This window comes from Pocillopora verrucosa, chromosome 1 (assembly GCF_036669915.1).
Source record: "Pocillopora verrucosa isolate sample1 chromosome 1, ASM3666991v2, whole genome shotgun sequence".
NCBI lineage: Eukaryota > Metazoa > Cnidaria > Anthozoa > Scleractinia > Pocilloporidae > Pocillopora > Pocillopora verrucosa.
In genome coordinates, this window is record NC_089312.1 from 2,812,442 (window position 1) to 2,834,928 (window position 22,487).

The 22,487-nt window shown below is 37.7% G+C and overlaps 2 protein-coding genes across 5 annotated transcripts; one reads left to right on the forward strand and one right to left on the reverse strand.

The window, feature by feature from the left end:
* Window positions 1–245: 245 nt before the first annotated feature.
* On the reverse strand, window positions 246–2,909 carry LOC131794116 (beta-2 adrenergic receptor-like). The gene is made up of 2 exons (XM_059111633.2): window positions 2,231–2,909; window positions 246–582 (listed from the first exon to the last, which is right to left on the reverse strand). The coding sequence occupies exons 1-2, from the start codon at window positions 2,907–2,909 to the stop codon at window positions 254–256; spliced, it is 1,008 nt and encodes a 335-aa protein (XP_058967616.1). The 3' UTR covers window positions 246–253.
* A 4,484-nt stretch (window positions 2,910–7,393) lies between these two features.
* LOC131794107 (ras-related and estrogen-regulated growth inhibitor) lies at window positions 7,394–21,666 on the forward strand. Of its 4 annotated transcripts, none has more exons than XM_066171926.1 (5): window positions 7,394–7,440; window positions 17,121–17,251; window positions 19,465–19,521; window positions 20,056–20,129; window positions 20,682–21,666. In XM_066171926.1, exons 2-5 carry the CDS (start codon window positions 17,167–17,169, stop codon window positions 21,117–21,119), a joined length of 654 nt encoding a protein of 217 aa, XP_066028023.1. In that variant the 5' UTR covers window positions 7,394–7,440; window positions 17,121–17,166; the 3' UTR covers window positions 21,120–21,666. The 4 variants fall into 4 exon arrangements, with proteins under 4 accessions (XP_066028023.1, XP_066028026.1, XP_058967603.1 ...); XM_066171929.1 differs by lacking the exon at window positions 7,394–7,440 and adding an exon at window positions 13,473–13,603; XM_059111620.2 differs by lacking the exon at window positions 7,394–7,440 and adding an exon at window positions 16,522–16,626.
* Window positions 21,667–22,487: the final 821 nt, after the last annotated feature.

Consider the following 22,487-nt stretch of genomic DNA (forward strand, 5'->3'; position numbering starts at 1 on the left):
AGCAACTGTTTCCAACTTCGCTTAGGAACGGGACATATGGTGACGGCGAAATTACCGCGCGAGTTTCTCCGTGTGTGGATAGTTTGTGTTTGTCGTTCGTTCCCACTTTAGTGGCAATCATCATGGACTGTCAAAGAATCATAATGGCTTCCTAGCTTCTTCGGAACTCGAAATATGTCACATAGTGCCTTAAACTCGTTCCAGGGTCGTTCCAGGGTCTTTTCGTTTCAGATTGGCGGCGGGTACGTAATGATCACAACGCACTGTCACTGATATATAGCCCTTGACCAGGCTGAGAACTCGTAGATAACTCTGGTAACTCATAACATCTTCTTCTTTCGCGAGGATGGACTCTTGCGCATGCGCTTGGCAAGGAAATTCTCGAAAACATTCTTTTGTAAGCCAACCGGAAGTCGCGATTCAAATAACCGTAGAGGACTGGGTTAATGGCGGAATTGCTATAGATAAGAACAGAGATGACCAGAACTACGACTGGGGTGATCAAATTTTTGACGAAAGCACTCAAAATGACTGCTACCATGAAAGGAATCCAGCACAGATAAAATACTCCTACCACAATCCCTGACAAACAAAAAAAGAGTAATCAGAGTGTGAGAATTATCCTATGTGGATACAAATAGATAAATTTACGAAACCCCTTAAATTTTCTATCCGAATATCTTTCACATGATATTCAGGAGGAACTGAGGGGAGATCAGTCGTCGTCGCCAATAGAATATGAAGGGATGACTGTGGAAAATTGACGGCCAATGAAGGGGATCATAGGAATATTGTAGAGCCTTACGGGTGGAGGATCAGGTATTTTATTGTGACACTACCAAAATCGTCCGAAACTCCACCCACCTCTCCCCTCGCGATATATAATGACCGTTCCCATACTGAGCCGGTCGCTTGGGACAAAGGCTGAAATTTAATGATAAATGTCAAGGTTGATGTTCAGACGGACTCCTCTAAGGGTCCATGTCTTTGGCTGAGGGAAAGAATAAAGGTTTCGATGTAACGCGATAATGCAACTTTATGGCAATAATTATTCGCATAATATCTCAAAAAGAAAAAAAAAAAAAAAAGAAAGAAAAAAAAAACAGCAACAAGATACCCGTGCAACCCTGCACGTTTGTACTTTTTACATACTGCCCCCTCCCCCTCCCCCATAGGATGTTTTGATTAGAAATTTGTTTCAGTCTCCAGGAGGCAAGATATCAAATAAAATATTGCTTTTACACGATTTCCAGCAGATTAGATGTGCTGGTCTGCACAATGGGGTTATATCCATATTCGGTACGGCATAACAGATGTATTTTAGATAGAACTTAAAAGCATTTTGATCTGCAAAAATAATTCTAAAAAGAATTTTGCTTACATTAGTCCTTCGATTTTCAATCAAGTAAGCGTAGCTTCAATTGTATCAATCATTTAAATGACATGAAGGACAGAGAACCTTTTTTTTAGAGCTTCAGTAGTATTTTTAATAGAACATCAAAATTAAATTCATAATTTAATTCATAATATTCATAATATAAGACGTAGCGCTGTAAGAGACTTCATTGCTCAAAAGAAACAATTTGAAAAGGAAAAAAAAAAACGGAAAAGTTTTAAAAAATGTTTTGGAATGATCTTGAGACTTTTTTCTTTCTTCTACCGACTACATTCAGACGGAACAAAATGTGGAAAATTCTCGATCGGCCGCGGTTCGGGTAAGTTACAGGAAGTCACCATGTGTTCCGGAAATACACTTGATACAAACGCTACGAAATGTACAGCGCTTATAAGTCGCTTTGTCTCATATCCCTTTGATTACTTTGAAAAAAAAATTTTTTTTTCATTTTTTTTCTTTCTTCAACTTAAATACAAAGTTTGTACGCTTGATTTCCATGAAACCGCTCAATATCGAATCCCGGAAAAAAATGTTATGGTGAAAATATATGAATAAAGTAAAAGAAAGCTTGAAATTAGTTAAGCGACAGTTTCTCAGACGTCATGCTTTTAGAACAAGTTTTGACGCAAGATGTGGGGGCGCGTGAATTGAACACATCCTGTTTTAAAATTTACCATAATCAATTCTTGCAAAGTTGATTATGTTGGCTGCACAACGCAAATTGAAAGCAGGTAATGTGAGTTTCATTTGGAGATAGAAAAGCTCTTGGACTAAGGTAGTTTTAATTCCTGGTAAATTAGATTCAGTTGAAGATTTTTAAGAGGCATGACTCACCAACCGTTCTAGCAGCCTTAGATTCTTTTAACGCCTTTGCAATATTATGATTTCCATCCCGCTGCACTTGTAAAGCTTTCAGTCTTCCTCTCAGCTTGACTGCTGCACGGTAAATTTTCAAGTAGGCGGCGGAGATGAACAAAGTTGGAATTAAAACAATGGCAGCTGAAAAAAATGTCAAATATTCTGGGCTCATCGTGTCTGCAAATCGGCAAATCTTGTGTTCTCGGCCACGCTCTTTAGCTGTCATGTTCCTCAGAGTAACGAACGGCAAGAACGAGGTAAACATTGCAACAAACCAGACGAGAATTATTGCATAAAAATTTCGCCGAGCAGTAACTTTACTCGAGTACGAAAGAGGCAAAATTATAGCAAAGTAACGCTCTACAGTAACAATTAAAAGATTCAAAACAGAAGCAGACAAACTGAGCAATGTAAGACTCAGTGAAAATTGGCACCAACTAAAATTTTGCGACTTGCGAAAGTCTTGTGCTTCGCATATCCTTACAGGAAGTACAATCATACCAACAACAAGATCAGCGATGGCCAACGAAACCAGGGAATAATTTGTAATCCTTCGAAGTGCACGCGTTGAGTAGACGGCAGATATCACAAACGCATTTGCGAAAGTGATTAGGATGCTCAGAAAGGCGTACAGGAAAGTTATCAAAGGCACCATGCTATCGTTTTTCGTTCGACTGACTTTTTGTGCGACGGATTTTCTGTGTTAGGCAAGTTCCGCGTTACTACCTATCTTGAATAAAATGCAACACTTCAGTAAGACGTTAAATCTCCGGGATTTGTTTCCTTCTCGATAACAACTAGCCCGTGATTGGCTATTGACATGCTGCATTAGAGTGTTGGACTGAATTAAAACGAGTAAAATATTAATTGGCTCTCGTGAAGCTTTGTATAAATAATACTCGAATATAAAAGAGACTATTTAGTATTACCAGCCATTGAAAATTATATCTTTTGTTCTGGTTTCTTAGAGGCGCTTAGTCTTGAGTGTGCTTAATCAGAATTGAATTCATAGGTGCGAGAAAGTAAAAGCTTCTTTTCATCGAGAGGAAATTATGTTTATTGTGTCAGTATCAACCTACGCGGGCTAATTACAGATCTTTACGGTTCCGGATATTTCGTAGGAGAAAAAAATGCTACAAAGCATCTGTTTTACCATTCGATTTTTTTTCCACATGTCTCATTTGATCTGCTCTTTGCGAAGACTTTTTGCACTGTCATAAGTAAATATACGTGCATGGTATCTATGAGATAATAAGTACTAAGCTGGCTTTATCAACTCCTGATTTTCTTTTCTTCTCCTGAATCTCTTTTTTGACGAATTTGACTAATGGTCGCGTGAAAAGGGTTGCACCTTTCAAGTCGCGGGTCATGCATTCACGGCACACAACGGATCGTGCCTTCCATGTCGTGGGTTTCAGGGAACGGGTCATGTCTTTCAAGTCGCAGGTGATGCCTTTCAAGTCGCAGGTGATGCCTTTCATGTCGTGAGTCATGCCCTTCAAGTCGCGGATTGTGCCTTTCAAGTCACGAATAATGCTTTTCAACTCGCGGATGATATCTTTCAAGTCGCCGGTTAATCCGTTCAAGTCGCGAGTCCTTAATAACTCGCCAATCGAGCTTCTTAGGTCTTGAGTTCAAGTTACAAGTGATGTCTTTCAAGTCATGCGTCATGTCTTTAAACTCGCGAGTCATGCCTACCTGTCTGTGGACATTAATGTCTGATTTTGGACACTACAAGGTCATTAAAAAGTTTTCACCCTTTTTCTACACTCTATAACTTGCTTATTTTCGCATTTAGGAAGCCATAATTTTCAAATAACCTGATTTTGCCTACTTTCAAGTTTTAAAAATGTTCAAAAGTTAAAAGAAAAGAACAAATTTAGAAATATTATTTTCCCGTAAAATGTAGAAACCGCGAATGCCCTTGATTTTCTGTTTCCCGCGTTATTTTGCCTGAGTAATCGTCGTCCTGTGTTTGTTAGTTTTTCGTGTGAGATGGTTCATACATAGACACAAAAAAGGGAAAAATATGTTGGGACAATTTCCAACACTCCCTGTGCAGTTAATGCTTTCTTTACTTCTTATTTCGTTACTAAATACTTTCTCGGAGTCCAGCTCAGCTCATGAAGGTGACAGTGATGTTGACTCTTTTTAAAACGACTTTCTGCCTAAAAATTTCATACTCTTCCGGTTAAGATCGGACAAAACAAAAACAAGATTAGTAATATAAAAATCATAGAGTACCCACTGACGAAATTAGAATTACACTTTAAAAGACATCTAAAGAAAAAAAAACCCTTGAAAACTGTTACACAACAACAGAATAAACAGAAAATTTGGAGAAGAAAGGACGTACCCAGGGTACCGCCCCCAAAAAAGCCACCTGCTGTTCATATGAGTTAAATCATTTTAAATGCAGTGCGGAGGATGAAAAGTATAAGAGTTGTTTGCAACTTAACATTAATTTATTGTGAACTTAGATTTCCCCTTGTGTGGTCTTTGTACCTTGTTTATGGCCAAAAAGTTTAAGTCGCTTCTCACTTTTGCGACGGTTACATGCAGCTATCCAAACAGCATGAAGTCTTTCTTTGTGCTGCTGTGCTGCTCGCTGCTCACTAGTCTCCGTTAAAAAAAATAGAGAAAGGATAAATCTTTTTCATTTCCCGAGACGTGGAAGAAGAGTTTCGCTCACGAAACCAAGTGAAGACCCCCTATGATACGCGACAACACTTCGTGCTTATTTCACGTTCACTCCAGAACCGATTGGCTTGAGGTCACAGTGATATACACCGGACAAATCTTGATTAAAATGCTTTTCGGCTCGGACTAAAAAAATTTCTTCAAGTAACGGATCCGATAATGGTCAAGAGGAAAACGAGAAAAAAAATAATAGATATTTTTTTAACCGCTGTTTAGCATTGCATGCAATTTACCTGTGGCTCCAAATAGAGATACGCGACCCGTCGCGTTTCGATAATTCAACCTTTTCAGAGAAAGCATTTTATTTCTCACTTCGTATTTCATAGTCTCTAATTGGTGGCCTGCACCAAAATGGAAAATATCTTTTTTTTTTTCACTCGGTAGCAGCTGGACAGCGAGGGCGAAGCTTTTACTCTCAGGTCTTAACGTGGCCCTTTTCACTGCCTTACACACGTGTGACGTATCACATCACGTGACCTGGATCGGAACGTTTTCAAAATGGCCGTCGATTCAGCGTCAAAAGAATTTGTAGCAAATTTGGTTTTGCACAATATATCGTTTATTTGCTTATCTAGGATTCTTTAACCGAAGAGAAATTTATTAGGACAAAAAAAGGGGAAGAACTTACCGTCAGTTACCCTTTAAGTCACCTTCAAGAAAGAGGTGTTAGATATAATCAACTAGCTTATTATATAGTTAGCTTATTATATATATTTTTTAATACTGAATGGCTTGTGGAAATATGTTATTTCCATTCATTTTCCAACTCTTCTCTTCTTAGTTAAAAACACATATACAGAAAATTCTTGCTTGATACCAATTTTGTCTCATAACAAATAGTACAGAGAAGCGAGGCTGAGTGAAAAAAAAAGTTCACTTCGCGAACAACTGAGGACAAACCGAGAATGGGGTGGAATGACAGGCTGCAGCATAACAACCCTTCGCTTTGTTCCAAAAGGGAAAACGTCAACATCTAATTATTGCATGAACAATATACTAAAAAGATAGTCAAGCCCTTACCTTGCCGCCGATCTTCTTTAGAAGAACTCGTAAAAGAAAGTTGACTACTTCGAATAGGAGAACGACCTTGTTGCAAGATGGAACACCGGCTCACACAGCCAAGGCTACTCCAACAGTAGTGTCTAATTTTGGACGCTAGTGTCTAATTTTGGACTCTAGTTCTGATTTTGGACACCAATACTAATTTGCACAGCTGTGTCTGATTTTGGACAATAGTCTCTGATTTTTCACCATAATGTCCGATTTTCGACTCTAATGTCTGATTTTGGACGCTGTGTCTAATTTCGGATACTAGTTCTAATTTTGGACCGTTGTGTCTGATTTTTAGACACTAGGATCTGAGTTTGTACAGTACTGTTCGACTTTGGACACTTGTTCTGATTTTGGACACAAGATCTGTACTTGGATAGTTGGGTCCCATTTTGGACACTAGTGTCTGATTTTTGGACAATGGTGTCCGATTTTGGACACTAGTGTCTGACTTTGGACATTAATGTTTTGTTTTAGACATTACTGTCTGAGTTTGGACACTAATGCTTTATTTTAGACATTACTGTCTGAGTTTGAACACTAATGTCTGTTTTTGGGGAAAGGGAATCATTCCGCACAAAAATCGTTCGAAGTGGGCTTTTCTCTCACACTCATTATCGAAGCTTCGAACACACTGTCAACGTCCCAGAATTCTTTCCATAGTTTGTTTGTTCAGATAAGAATAAACCCTTTTATGACAAATGCCTCTACTCAGTTAGGGTGGCAAGAGCTTCGCTTGAGGTTTACAAGTCATCTTGAAGAAAACAGCATGATTTTGAAAAATGAATAATGAAAATAAGATTTAAAAAAATTGCCTCTTTCAAAAAGATATCGTGCAGAAAGAACGACCCTGTAAATAATTAAAGGCGAAAGCCGCCTCAGAAATTTAATCCAGAAAGTTCTCTGGAAGTCAATATAGATTTCCGTTCATTATATTTAAAGCTAACGCAATCGTTCGATATAATAGCTGTCTTTCCTGATCGCATTAATAATTTTTACGACCTTGAGATAGCGGAAACACGTGAATTTTATTGACGTACCGACAATTAACTCTATTTTGATTTAGCATGAATAAGTGATTTTTCGTTTTGGATTAAATTTGTCCGTCTAAGATGCGGCTCTAACACGAAAATCTGGTTCTGTTGTTTTCTTGCTTAAATGAGTATTCTTTAAATATTGTAACAAGAGCGATTAAAAGATTTAGCGAGTGACACAATTTGCGAAAAGCCTTTTGACGGGGCCAAAGGAATCGAAGATAACGACAGGTCCATTAGAAGGATGGATTAGTTTATAATTGGAAAAAATTAAGCCTATAAAAAGAAATAACAATTCGACGGACAGATGTAAATGAGTAAATGTTATTTTGAAGGTGCTAAGAGAGAAATTACTTTACCAGCTGCTTTTAAAATCAGAGAGAAATCCACAAACAGCTCAAGGTAAATTTAGAAAGCTCGTTTTTCTATGGTAAAATGTTCCTCATGTCGCCATGACTTCTTTTCTGTGAAAAAAAGGGACTATTCAAGGTTCTTTGGTTTCTTTGTCATGGGAAGTAAAACGCATGCGACCTGACAAGCCCCTCTTTGCAAACGGACAATGCATTAACACCTTGTGCTCCCAGGACACAAAGCTTTTTTATTTGAAGTTTTCAACTGCTGTGCAGTTGTCGTCTCCTCACCATTAGAAAGTACTAAAAGAGCGCTAAGAGCTAAAAAATTTTACACTGGAAAACAATTGGCAAGACCTGCTCTAAGCTTTTGACAGTAGATCTGGAAATAGCATTAAAGAGATCACTGACTCGCTGTCTCTACCCTCGGAGAGACGATTAAAAAAAACATTGAATTGCCCATAGAATATCAATATCTTAAACAAGGGTTTAAGATACGAATTCGCAGAAAAATTTGTAGTATGAAGTTAGGGTTAGGGTTATTTATCGTCGGGGGGGAGAGGTCGGTGAATTTGTGGGGATCATATGATTTTTAAGGGTGGCAGAGGGGAGATTAGTCTTCGTTAACAGAGTTTAAAGACGGACTATATACAATTAACTGCCAATGAAGGGAGATCATGGGAATATGAAAGAACCTTTTGGGGGATCAGGTAAATTATTTTGTGACACAACTCCGAGCCCTCCTTCCCCACCCCTGACGATGAATAATGACTTGTTTCTAAAACAGATTTCAGTGTTCCGGTGCAACCATATATGGCGTGCTTGTGTTCAAACAAGACGCAAGCTCGTATCAATATGTCATCTACAGCCACAGCAAAAGCCCTTTATTTTATTGTCCACTAAGAACCAGTGGTGTCTTGTCGATTGGGAGATTGATGATAATTTAATTATTCAGTTTATTATCAAACTTCATCTTTATTAAATATGTGCGTAATCACCTCGTCGTGTTTTAAATTACAGTCAGGGCTCACGCGATTGGAAAGAGCAATTGGAAAGAGGCGCTGATCCAAAAACCACAAATAATAATGTAAAAATTATTTTAAATTATTGAGCTGAAAGAAGTCCACTACGCAAGCTTCAGGAGAATTCAGCGTAACGATCGAACAAGGTTTAAATTTAAACTTTACAGGTGTAAATTATATTTCAACAACATTCCTTTCCGAGTCTTTAAACACACGCGAGCTGTAATCGCCAACGTGCTCAGTGAGGGAAAAAAACAAAAAAATTATTAGATGTTTTGACAATCACTAAAAATTAATTTAGAAACCACATGTTGTATACTTTATTCCATAAAACTGATGAAGGCGTGTTGAAAAGATATTTTATAGAAGAAAAAAAACGTTAGCCCTCTTTGGACTAGTCGGCATAATTTAACGAAGAGGAGGAATCGAAGGACTTTCGGGAGGGGAGGGGGGCTCGGTCGCATGGTTTTCAGGGGGGACGAAGATGGGATCGGTCGTCGAAAACAGAATGTAAAGAGGAATTATACAGGAAATTGACAGCCAATTAACTCCCAATGAGGGGAATCACACGAATGTTACAGATCTTTACGGGGAGATCGGGTAAATTTCCCTAACAAAATTCCCCTAACTCTCCATTCCCTAATAATGACCCGACACCTTACATGAGTGTTTTTGGTGAACTAACGTCTGCAAATGAAACGCTACCATTCCTATCAGTTACATGTCTTGAGTTCTTAGATCAACTTTCGTAGAAAACGAAAACTATTTATTCCATAGGAAGTGGGCATCTTTAAAAAAACCTGTCATCGCTTTAAAAACAAATGATGACTATTCGAAAAAACAAAGACACTTACAAGCGAGGTAGACGCACTTAAGTGCCATCTATCAAAACGTTTAATGACCCTGAAGCAGCTGTCTAAAGGAAAATGAAAAAACGGAGGCTAAAATGAACATCCTTGTTATCAGAGGACTCACATTTCCGTTTTCACGCCAGAATACACCCTCGAATCAAATGTTTCGAGTTTATTTAACAAGAAAGAGCAGTACGAATAGCCGACGTGAGAGGTCAAAAGAGCAAAAAGGCTGAAAACTGCGAATACGTATCAAATAGTTGTATATCGTAGGAATATGACAGCACCATGCAAATTGTTTAGGAAATATATCTTTCCGGTAAACTTCGTCTCTTCACAAAAAGCGTGGTTACTTCTCTGTGAACTTTGTCATTGTCGTAAGCTTTTCAAAGATCGTGTTTTTCTAGGGGGTGGGGAGTACCTGGATCAATCATTACCGGGTATGTGCCGCTACCCTCTCAGAGCCCCTACCCCACTGGAGTCTATTCTTTGGCCAATTATAGAGCCAATTTTGACCACTTTTGGTGAAACGGTAACAAGGTTTTAACCGCGAATCTTGCTTATTTTGAATCCTAACTGACCAGACTTTTCTAACCTAAGATCCTAAAAAATGTGTTACTCCAAAAATACAACCCCATTATATGTCCAGTCGTGAAAATGCGATTCTATCCAGCGGCACATCCCTCTAGCCCATTACTGGGAAGGTCCTTTCCCCCCCCCCCCCTCCCCTCCCAGTCCTCTTTTAGGAGATTGCGTGCGAGAAACACCGATTCATATCCGTCAACAGCAATTAACAGCAGGATGCGATTTACTCTCTTGATCCGGAAGCGCGCTAAGGCTTTCTTTCCTGTTCAACTGTCTGCCGGAACAGACTACCATGGGCAAAAATAGAATGGGTGTTTAAAAGACAAAGACTCGATGTGAATATCAAGCTTTTAGGATAAACTGGAGAACCCTCTTTTCGGTCGCGGGTAAGTCTTGTAAGTGTAAGTTATAAATGTGAGAACTGTTTTAGAGCCACTAAGAGTTCAACTCTTATGCCACTTTCAGCTTAAGAGAGAGGGATTAAGTTAAAAAACCGTAATAGAGAAGCTTATGGTTAAGAACGATAGCTTGACACTTTAAAATTTCACAAACAGGACGTTATGCAATAATGTTCAGGTAGAGGCATGTTCTTAAAACGCCATCGTAGCCACTTAACAACAGACCCGTGGCTTATCCGGAGTGGTATAATAATGTGTCGTCTGTTTTTTCATTCCGCTGCGCTGTTTCCTTAATGAATGCATATCAAATCCTTTGTTGCTTTGTTGGCGTATTCAATTTCTCAGAGAAGCTAGCACCAAGACAGAAGAACAGAAGCACAACACTTGCTCCTCGACACCATCATGATCCAACATTTTCTGAAAATTATGCAGTTGCTTCAATATAGAAAACAACAATAAACCAAAAAGCAAAACAAAATTAAATAGTCAGCTTATTTTACGAGTCCTAAACAAATCACACGAAGCAACTGAAGTCTTAGTTTACTTTTTTTCTAATCCAACTGATTTAGGCCGTCGATCCTTTCCCCGGGCAAATTTTTCATCTCCATTTTTTTTCCTTTTTTCATTTTTCATCTCTTTCAAGGTCAGCTTGCTTAGAAAATCCAGTTAGATCTAGTAATCTAGCAGTTTTCGACGATGTAATAAAAAAAAGAATTGTTCTGGAGGTAACCAAAAATGATCGATGATATTCGCAACTCAACCGGATACAACTGAATATACGTGAAATCTTAAGACTAATCAATTTTTCTTCACGGGCCGTTCACGAAGATGATTTATGCAAGTGTGATCCGTATGTTATTGATAATGACTAATTTTCGATTGACTGCACTTTAAGCCATTACGCTGGACAGGATCGGAATTACCGCCAGATTATTCAAATCTCTTTCGACTTGCGACATTGATTACAAACGAAATCCACGCAGATTCTGACATGGTTTGCAGGTAAATCTTTAGTTGGTGATTGACACCTAAAAATTGGCCCTTCTCGGTAAAATATACTGGTACAAACAGAGGACAGCTTCTAGAAGTGCTCTTTTGTAAGTGCCATAAAAAATCGCATTTTTCTGATGCCGTCGAGGAAAATTAAGGAACACAGAAACACATCTTTTAACTGCTTTTTTTATTATTTCTGCCACAGACCGCCCCTTCTGGATCAAAGTTCAAATTTTCTTGTTTAAATCTGAAGCTATTTCATGATCCATAACCTTTGAGGCATTTAGAATGCGTCTTTATTTTGAGGAAAAATGCAACAAAGAACGCTTGGTGTGATAATATCGTTTAATCAAAAAGCAGCGAATTTTTTTTTCTAGAGAGCTGAAATTTGTTGTTGTTGTTGTTTAGTGTTCCTTTTTTGAAACAGAAATATATTCTGTTTTTTGTGTTAGTCCAACGAAAAAGTAGTATCTGTCTCTTATTTTACTTTGGAATGAAGTGAATAGAAATGATTTATGTGGCTGCCTTTGACAAGCGTCTGTTTGTCTGTGAGGAAGTAAATTTAATATTAGCAGCTTTAGAAAAAACGATTGCAATCATTTGCATGGAATGCTTTGTAAACAAGCTTTTGAATAACCGCGAGAGGAGATTGCAAAATCTAAAGTCGATACGGTAGAAACAAGGCTTTGACATCGAATAATGGATTTTTTGTGGAAGCTCATACGAGGAAGCGATATTCCTAAGCCAAGTTCTCCATAATACCTTAACCCTGTTACTCTCAGTAGTGAGAGATATTAAACTTATCCCCACGATATCCATACAATGTCTTGCAAACAAGTAAAGTGAATACTTTAAGTTGTTATCTTGACTTAACACCAAATTCTTGTAACTGATTCGCCATAAACTGTATACCAGCTAGAGGGAAGAATTAGCAATACTGGGTGATCTTGGGAATGAAAGGGTTAATGTCATACTACATCATAACTCATCACTGAAAATTTTATCTTGAACATACATGTTTCGTCTCACTGAGGAGCAAATATTTTAGTTAATTAGAATTTTTTAGGATTTTTGTTATTTTCTCATGAACTTCTAATCTTCATCTGCTCCCTTGTCAGATAACGTTGATGAAAAATTGCTGCGCCTTAGTCAAAAGGTGCCGGCTCATTTTTCCAATAAAATAGCGCTTTATCAGAGCAAAGAATCTTAGCAGAATGACCTCCAAGTGAGAATAAAATAACTTCACCTGTTCCCTAAATAAAGGAAATTATTAGAGGTTGCATTCATTACGTACGTTTCTGTCAAACAATGACTTACATTCAACAGCAGAGTAATTGGCGTGGCGCTCGCATGAAATTCCAAGCGGTGTAGAACTAGCAAATGCATGGCGCGTGCTATTAGTCACTGAACTTTATATAACAATATCGTTTTTATTCATTTTGTTTTAAGCTTAAAATCCGTGCGGTTTTGTCCGGTAGCAGGTTGAAATTTTTGATGTAAGGGTATATCATATGTCTGTAACTTCTGCAAGTTTGAAGTCCTTGTCAATTTTAAATTGTCATTGATGTGAAGAATGTGAGTCGTAATTACGCCGGAAATCTAGAAGAAGTCAACGAAGATTCTGTCCGAAAATACAAAAGCAGCATTAAAATCGTGGAACTTAAATGCGCAAAATTATGATACAATCCCCCAAATCAATTTTTCCTAATTTTTTTATCATTATAAAATTATTATCACTTTTCTTTAAGACGGCAAATTCAGCGCTAATAGTTTCCCAGCGAGGCTTAACACATACGTTCAGAGAGATTGTGCACTTTTAAATCCCTTCGTCTTCTTGTTATTCTATCGAAATTTATCTCTAAAAAAGATTCGCAAAATTTTGGGCTGAGAAACGTTGCTATAAAAGAATAAAAAATCTACCACACTTGAGCTGAAAATATTTAAAGACATAAGATAATTCAAGAGATTATACAAAATATATATTCTCTTGAATAATTCCACTAAAAAAAATGCAATTCTAAAGAAGTCCTTTAACATGCATCGGATGTATTTTAGGCAGACCATAGATAACCATCTGTTTGAGGTATCCATGTCTAGATAATTTTTTCTTTGCCTTATTAGCTCAGATCTGGGTCAAATGTCGAACTGCTTGAATGTATTCAACCCTATTAAGAACGCCTCGAGAGACGACAGACACTACAGTCTTCATACTGCATCTGACAGTTTTGAAGATCTGCAGTGTTTAGGCCCTGTTCACGCTAACAATCCGATTGTTAGGCTCGGTGAATTTGTGCACCTTCTCGTCGCCTTTGTGTCGTGTATTCGTCATTGGCGGTCAACGAAGAGAGAAGAAGAGTGATAGACGAGTAAGCTGCCAGGCATATGATCGATAAGTTTTAACTTCGTGTTATTTCTTTAATTTGGATTTTGCCTTTGTCTCAAAGTTCTGATGTGTGTATGCTTCCAAAGCTCAAGGTCATCGACGAAATGATTCTAACTCTCTCTCTCTCAACAGCCGCAAAAAGCATTCGTAAATTTTAAGTTTTTGTATTCATTTTTTCCTAATAAAAGCTTTGCACCAACTACTTACGATTTAGGCTTGGCTCACTAAGCAAATTCAAAAAGGGGACGTCGAGTGACGAGCGCACAAAGATTTCGTGCTTAACCTTTCTTTATTCTTCATTTCAAACGGAGTATGTATATATGTCGCAATGCAATCGATAGCATAAGTTTTACTTCATACTGAGTTCTTAGAAAGAAATGGAAAAAATCATGTCTAGACAAGGGCATTTTCTCTCCTCTCTGTTAGTTCAAGCAGATGACTTAAATTCTCGGTTTCTTCTGGTGCAGCTATCAACTAAAGTTAATCACACTCAGCTTTCGCTTTCGAGAGTGAATGAGGACAAATTGCTTCTATAGGAATTATGCTTACTGGATAATTTGAAGATGCTGTGCATATCTTTACCTCAGGATTAATTAGCACTGCTGAATTTTTGGGATAAAATCCAAATCTCACGAGGAATAACGTAACGAGAAAATTCTGATAATTCAAATGACTACCCCAGCAAGATCCTGAAAAAATCGATCCTCTTTTGATGAAAGAAAAATTGTATCGTATTAGCCATTTTTTGAAAAGAACAAATATTGCATCTTATCGGTTTACCAGGTCAAAATCTTCGTTGGGCACGAGTGGAAATTTTCTCAGAAGTTACACAGAGTTGAGAAATATTTGCTTCAGACAGTTTTTGAGACAAACAAGTTGACACGCGCATTTAGTGCTTTTCCAAACATCGGAAAATATTACATTAACGGGTAACTGGTTCGTGTTAAAGTTGTATCCTAGAAAAGAGATGTAGTCATGCCAGAAAATCTCTCTTTTAATCTTTTTTCATAGTTGTTTGCAGAGGAGAACTTCGCTGTTACTAAACAGTTGAAAACAGCCTAAGTTCTCGATACTTTTGAATAAAAAAGAATATTTTCACGGCTCAAGTCGACAACAGAGACTTAAGATATGTAAGTTCAGCTTTTCACGATTTTTGGAAAGAGACTCAGGAGAGGCAAACAAGTTAAATGACTAGAATCACTGCTTGTTAGTATGGAAGAGTCTTGAGCACATTCAAAAGAAGACGGCTTATGAATCATTTAGCCGGACGACATCAGCATTAAGATGCACACATGTAAGGCTTCATGTCTTCTTCGTTGAAACAAAAATGACATTTTCGACATATTGATTATGTTATTCATTTAAGTGTGATTTATAGCTAATTAATGAACAATTTTATCTAGACTAGAGCACTGGTACAAAATTAGTCTTTTGGTGCTGTGTCAAGCCAGAAATTTCATTTATATCATCACGCCGGAAAAAAAACAAACAAACACAACTAATTCATGATATCCTTTGGGCTTTTACACGCGAGTTGTTTATCAATCCGCACTCATCTTTTTAAATACCTTTCCAGCCGTCAAATGTAACTCAACATAAAGAGTTATAAATAACGTATCACATGGAACTTAATGATACTCTCCAGTTGTCTCAAGCCAGAAACTTGGAGACTGATGAAACCGAAACCTTTTAGAGCATAAAATATATTTCTTTCATTGTCTCTGATACGACAAAGGGAGCAAACCAATTATACTTCAAGTATATTAACCTTCTGGGAACTTCTCAAGTGCTTCTTAGCTTCAATACTGGAAAACACTTGGTGTTAAAAAGGGTTGCCATTAAAAGGCGTTTTAAGAGTTGCTTTGTTGGGGTTACACGCTTAATGGCTCCCGAAATAGAATTTTGTGAGCTAGATTTATTAAAACAGAATTAATGCAAGCTTCAGTTCAACTTGCTCCGATGGCTTCAGCTTTGCTTTCTCTTCGCCCTCGCGGTGTGTTTTAAATGAAACTTAGAGGCTTAGAGAGATGAGTCACTGAGTGATTGATCTAATTTCTCTCCGTTGACCTGCAATTGAAATCAATACTTATCTATGCAGCTTAGTAAGGCTAATTTTTTCGGACCATTGCGCAGAGGTGTTTCATGAACTTTCCTGATCCAATTTATTTCTGCCTTAAGGGGTCATCATTAAACAGAAATGATGAGTTATATTTCCATTGTTATAAAACGTTCTTAAAATTGATTCGGCCAATGGATAATGGAAGCCATGCTGAGAGAGGTCGAGCCACCCTACATACAGTTAGGAGGATCTGAAGTAGCGAGTGTGATATGGAAATCAACATGCAACAAGATAAAACGTAATACGTGAGGCAATCAGGAGTGGTTATAGAGTCTCCACAGACTACCCCTAATCTGAGGTCCTTTTAATTCATACATCTCTTCGCTTGCCAGGTTAACTTAGAGCGAGTACACTTTTCTCGACTTTATCGAATCATACGTAATTGGCCAGGATTGACGAAAGTTCACCTGAGCGAAACCACAAATAATTACTTTTCCATTTATAATCAAGATCTTTGATCCTTAAGTAGAGCCGCTAATTGCAATAGTTATTCAGAGAGATGGTGCTCCTATCAAACTCAAGTGACACAAACTAAAAAGCAACAAGAAAGATTATGTTAAAAGTTTTCATGTTGCTTTTTTTAAGAATACTCATTTTGTCAACTGGTCTGGAGTCCAAGAATACAAACAGTGCAACTCAATACTGATAGAATTACGTCCAATCTTATGTTTGCGCAACAAACATTCCATCCGAGCACTTTGAAGTCCTCGATTTGTCTGGGGTGAATGCTATCAGCCAATAGGCATCCCCGAATTGTTTCAAACCGATGATGAGTTGTAAGTGTTTTGAGTGAAGGCCCAAGTGTTTAATTTGCCACAACATTTAGCGTTCATGAGCCTCTCAGATCGTCTGGCCTGCTAAATTAAGTTTGCATTGCTTGGATGCAGGTAAAGAATCTTCTTAGAATTTGAGGTACTCGTTATTTCATTCAGATAGATGAATCATTGTAAGCATATTAGTGTCAAGAAGTCTTTTCAACCATAGTTCTTAAATGCCGTCCATTTAGTACAACTGACTGTTTATAATGTGCGGACTTTCAGAGACTGATAGCCAAGAAGCGTAATATATGACTCTGAGTTTACCAAAAAGCTCTCAGCGCTTTTGACTTAACTTTTATGAAATGATTATGACTGAACGCAAAGCAACGCAATGAATTACAAGAACTGAATTGGAAATGGTGAAGGTCAAACCGATAAGAACACACTGTTGTTTTCCAAGAGCCCTCTCAAGATTCAAGTAGCAATAAAGATCTTTAACTGTAAGAGGCTTAAATCGATCTAAACGTTCCTAATCCTGACTTTTAAAACCTGACTGTATCTTTCCCCTAAATATTGATTGACATTGCAAAGTTAAACTTCGTTTCCGCCATTTCCATTTTCAGATTTCACGCCTAACCCGTTGTTTATCATTTTGGAAAAGCCTGAATCATGCGCAAACGGAAAACGAGCCATCAACCCAATTTCAAGGCTGCACGAGTGGTAGTTCTCGGACAGGACGGTGTAGGAAAGTCAGGTGAGCTGGTTATATGCAACAACTTCTGTGAACGTGCCATACTGTTTTTTATCACTTGGCAGGAATGTTAACTGCCACTATCTTATCAGTAAGTGTGATTTTTTTATCGAGCTTCATTTCGACTTTTTACTATAAAAAGCAATACGCACTTGAAAGTTCAAGTGTTTCAATTTTCTTAATTGTGCTTTCGGTATAGTTCGCTCTCCATTAACACATTGTAGCCTGCAAAAATCTCAGATTTCGACCTGGGTTTTGTTATGCTATCAACTGAGTAATTTCCAGATTAAAGTTTATGCGCTAATAGATTTTTTTTTCTCCATCGCGTTAGCTCTTCTCTAAGGTTACTCCAAAATAAATATTTAAGCTTCTTAAGTGTCTGTAATTGGATTTTGCAATATTCACCGTAATTAAAATTGATCGCTATTTTCATTTGCTAAGGTGCAATAATGCACGCGTTTATAATACGAAACCATTTTATTAGCGATGATCGTTTTTTTGTTTATGTTTTCTTTCTTCATGAGATTAATTGAAATAAATAGTGCCTTAGTGAAGCCTTATTTATCTACATTAATCAATATTATTGTTACTTTGAAGAGCATTGCTGCGCATTTTACGAGCTAAAATAGAGATTTTAGTGGGCTAAAGTGTATTTTAGCCCGCTCGCGTGCTCGCGTGATTGATTGCTCGGGCTGTTTTGTCGTCAATTTTTTTTTTCTTTCTTTTGCGGTTTTTATATGCGCAATGCCCTACATAGTGATATTGATAGTGATGAAGTTTTATTCTTGGGCATGAATATGTTTTCAGTCCTTCTCAGGGTCAGTTTACCACCTACCTACCGGCTCAGGAGAAAATGGCCCAGAGTCAAACCCAGAACACATTTATGCCCACCCAAGAACATAAACTCTATCGGCGTATATTTTTGAAACTAAAGGTTTGTTTGCTCCCGTTCAATTTAAACCGAATCATCAACAACCAGTCTAAATCAATCAGTCATCTAAATCTTTTGACCTGAAATGCAGTCAGGCAACTCCAGTGAAATATGCTCAATTAAAATGCAACTAACATGATTAAATAAGAGATAAAAGAAAATTTTTGCTCCGTTGTCGAACATGGCCTGACTCTCCGACGAATTCTCTGTAGCTCGATGAAAGAGCATTCAACCGCGGATTTCAAAGATCTGGCTTTTGAATCCTTGATGAGAGAAACTCATACTTCTTCCTTTATCCAACGCTCGTGACGAAAAATCACTTCAGCAATATTTTTTGCGAGCCGTTTAATCTTATCTTCAAATAACAATTACTGTTCGGTAGTGCCTTCGTGTTATTTAACAATTTTCGTATTTACTGACTATCTATTTGTTACGTAACAACTGAATTGATGGGCCAAAACAAACTTTGTGGCCGGAAGTTTATAAAGATGAAAAGATAACATTAACTTTGCGATCGTTTTTAAGTCCGAATTTTGGCTTAGTTTGCGTCATCAAGAAACAAAACTATGTTTTCAAAATCATATTTTCCAATCACAACGTTTTCTCAAATTTTGATTGAACATTTATGTTCGGGTCAAATTGGCTAATTGATTGCGAAAAAGGAAATTAACATGACAAGGGCCGGAAAAAAATTTCCCTAGTTTTTACAAGCCGAGAATGTCGACATGAGCAAAACAACTCTATTATATTCAGTTCATTGAACTTGTAAGAGTTGATCAAAACATTTTGGAGAAATTTATTCTGTAGACAAAACACTAGTCCACTATACCTCACCTAAATGTTTAATCTTGACGATTATAAGATATGAAAGGCTGGCTGGGAAATCAGTAAAAGTTTCACTCTCCAAATTAAAATAATTGTCTTCAAAGGGATCCATTATGGATCGTGCAGCAAAATGGTCAAAGGAAAAAATATACAGCTTATGAAAATTTGAACAAAAGCTTTTCATGAACTTTGCAGAGTTTTACTGAACTATTCGGTTTGTCGGTCTCTTATTTTGTCAAGTTAGCAACTATTGGATCTTTGAAATTCGTGTTGAGGTGAACTTTCCTAATGTTCAACCATTCTTCAAACTCTAAAGAGTCCATTCACTTTTTCGAGCTGTATTGAAAGTGCATCTGAGGCTACTTCACATTGCTAAGTTAACTGATTTTTTTTTTTTTTTCATCTTAGCTGCTTTTTACAAGCTTGTCTGATTTATTCTTTTCTATTGGTTACTTTGCAGCCCTCATTGTCCGTTTTCTTACAAGAAGGTTTATCACAGAATATGACCAAACGTTAGGTAGGTAGAACTGATTTATTTCCATTCGTGGAATTTTCGAGTCATTTTGGTGAAACTTTGTTTAAACGAAACAAAGGCAATATTTTTTGAACGGAATAATTTTGGTTAAGTTTAACTAGAAGAATGGTTGTTTCACCTGTAGTTTGTATTGAGTCTTTAAGTTATTTCTTTTCTTCTGGTCGCCTACGTTTTCCCGCGCTTTAGCGGGCAGAATGGTTGTTTCACCTGTAGTTTGTATTGGGTCTTAAAGTTATTTCTTTTCTTCTGATCGGCCTTTGAGATTAGTCTGATTTTGCCTTCAGTCATTCAATCAAAAAGCGCTATGATAGATAGGCTCGATTTCCGCTGCTCCCTCGTGTCCGGTCTTCGCTCACCCCGAGGGGAGGAGCGCGGGCTCATATTCCCGAGCCTATCTGATACACTGTACACCGATACACTGATATACTGTCTATCTCAATATAATCGAGCCTATCTGATACACTGTATAACTCATTGGGCTCAAATAATACCCTTCTCAACATATTTCAACTTCAGAATCAACATGGAGACACCACATGGAAGTGGATAATGACTTCATCTATGTTGATTTAATGGATACGGCTGGAGAGGTAAACTATCGGGAAACTTTTCATTACTAACAACTCAGTTTGAATTATCCAGTCCTGAAGCAATTATGAATTGAAAAAAAGTAATAATAACAAAGAGTTACTTTGGTGGAGCAGTGAAGAACTAAAACAACGGAATTTGTTATGCAAACAAATAAATAAGTGGAACGTTTTCTTTTATCAGGTTGTTTTAACTTATTACTGCCGTTGGAATTAATCATTTTCTCGATTAATTTCTAATGACTCTAGATGCATTATCAATTTGCTTCATTTGAATAGTATGAGCAACAGACAGGCAGAGGCATCTGAGCTTCAGTCTGAAAAATCATTTTCAAAATTTTTAAAAAGTTTACTTAAATCAAATGCACACTTAAAGGTGAAATAAAAATAAAACGTTTCGTGTGTAAATCAAAGTGAACTGGAGCGCTAGATGTAAACCAGAGAGGTAGTCTTAAGCTTGACAGGCTTGGCGTAAGATCCTCCCACTCTTAGTCAACAAAAATTGATATCTCCCAAATTTCAATACCTTATCAGCTTTTTTTTCCTACTTTGCAGAATTCAGAAGTAAAGTTGAACAATTGCCTCACTCGTGGAGACATATTCCTCGTACTATACTCCATCACCGATCGCTCGAGTTTCCACGAAGCTGCTCGTATTGGAAGACACATCCGGAGACGAAAAACAAACGGAAATTCGGTGATGATAATTCTTATTGGTACAAAAAGAGATTTAGAACATTTTCGAGAGGTGGATGAAACAGAAGGCAGCGATTTGTCTCAAGAACTTGAATGTCCGTTTTACGAAATTTCCGTTGCTTCAAGCGACGGATACAAAGAGGTGTCGGAGATGCTCTCAGGATCGGTCAGACAGTACTTACGGCATGAAAAAATCGGCTCTAACGATAAACGGAATCAGCCTTCTTCGTTGTCGAAGATGAAAGAAGGACTGATAAAGAAGACGGGATCTTTTCGTAGGAAATCTGTGACGTTTTGAGTTGTAAAGGTGGTGCATTTTAGCTTTACGGGGCGGATTGATGCAAAAGTTTTGAGGACCACAACAAGAAGAAACTGTTTTGGTTCTCCGTCTATTGTGGTCTGGACAGAAGATCTGCCTGAGCGAGCCTTAACGCCGGAAAATCATCTCCGACGAAGATGCTCCCGTTAGCTTCACTGTGAAGTGACTTTATCTTCCTCGCGTTCATTAAGCCTCATTCTGAGACATCAGGAATAGTCATTTTCTACACCATGTTTGTGAGACATAGAGTAAATACTCAGGAATGACGCTCGACGAATCACGCTATGATTACGACAAGCGTGCGTTCGTGATACCTATCGACGGATACTTTTGGCGTAATATCAGGACACGTGCGCACGCGATAAAAAGGGCTAAATAAACTATTGAGTAGGAAAATTTATTGTATAAAGTTGATTGCTCAAGACTTTAAAACGACTTTAAAACTAGCAAACACGAAGGTGACGTTCCACAGAACCTACTTACGTGACTCATAAGTTTTCTACCGTGTGATGATCATCCATAGAAAAGAATAGAGTGTTTCCAGAACCAAACAAGGTCAGAGGGGTAGTAAAACTATAAGAAATCTTTCTTAAGGATCGAGAGTCTTTTTTTTTGTGTCGGTGGGAAATTTACTAAAAAGGAAAAAACCGAACGATATCAGGGCTACACCCGAGAACCATAGCTTGTCTCCCGAATAAACGTTCCCAAATTTATCGAGGTGAAGGATTGACTGGGATAGAGCCATCTGCCCGAAAATGTGCGACGGAAATCTGCCAAACCCTAATTGAGAAAATCTTTGGGCACCAAATTGAGTACCTTGCTGATATAGGAAATAATTTGTTATCATAGCACTACATTTGAGAAGGAAGCGGGAAAATCTTGCTTCAACTATTTCAACTAATATGGAACTTCTATTCCCAGCATTGACTGAACCCCTGTATAGACCTTATTTCAGAAGTATGAAGCGTTGAAATAACTTTCGTTTTAGAACAACCAGGGAGAATCTAGAAACAACCATCAACTGTTATGAACGTGAACATTACATAAAGCTTTTTTTGATTGTTCCTCACTAAACGTTTCATGGTACACGGAAAATATGTCGCCCTTCTCACGGAGGAGCAGATACCCTGAGTTCATAACCAAAATCGGAAGAATCTCCATAGCAGAAAAACGTACATGAAGATTCCGTAACCTAGTTTCAATTTACTTGGAAACTTGAATTGTCAGGACGGCAACGCCTAGGAAAACGTCCATTAAAAGATGATTTTATGTTCTTAAAAAATTACGCGAATCTTTACCGTCTCCGTCAAGGGCGCTAGACTTCTACTTAGCTCATTATATCATATG

Bases quoted from the DNA above. Each gene is read 5' to 3' on its own strand.
- LOC131794107 (XM_066171926.1), top strand. From the start codon at position 17,167: ATGCGCAAACGGAAAACGAGCCATCAACCCAATTTCAAGGCTGCACGA. The intron at 17,252-19,464 runs GTGAGCTGGTTA...GTTACTTTGCAG, and splicing joins GGACGGTGTAGGAAAGTCAG to CCCTCATTGTCCGTTTTCTT. The intron at 20,130-20,681 runs GTAAACTATCGG...CCTACTTTGCAG, and splicing joins TAATGGATACGGCTGGAGAG to AATTCAGAAGTAAAGTTGAA.
- LOC131794116 (XM_059111633.2), bottom strand. From the start codon at position 2,909: ATGGTGCCTTTGATAACTTTCCTGTACGCCTTTCTGAGCATCCTAATC. The intron at 583-2,230 runs GTGAGTCATGCC...TTTGTTTGTCAG, and splicing joins TAAGGCTGCTAGAACGGTTG to GGATTGTGGTAGGAGTATTT.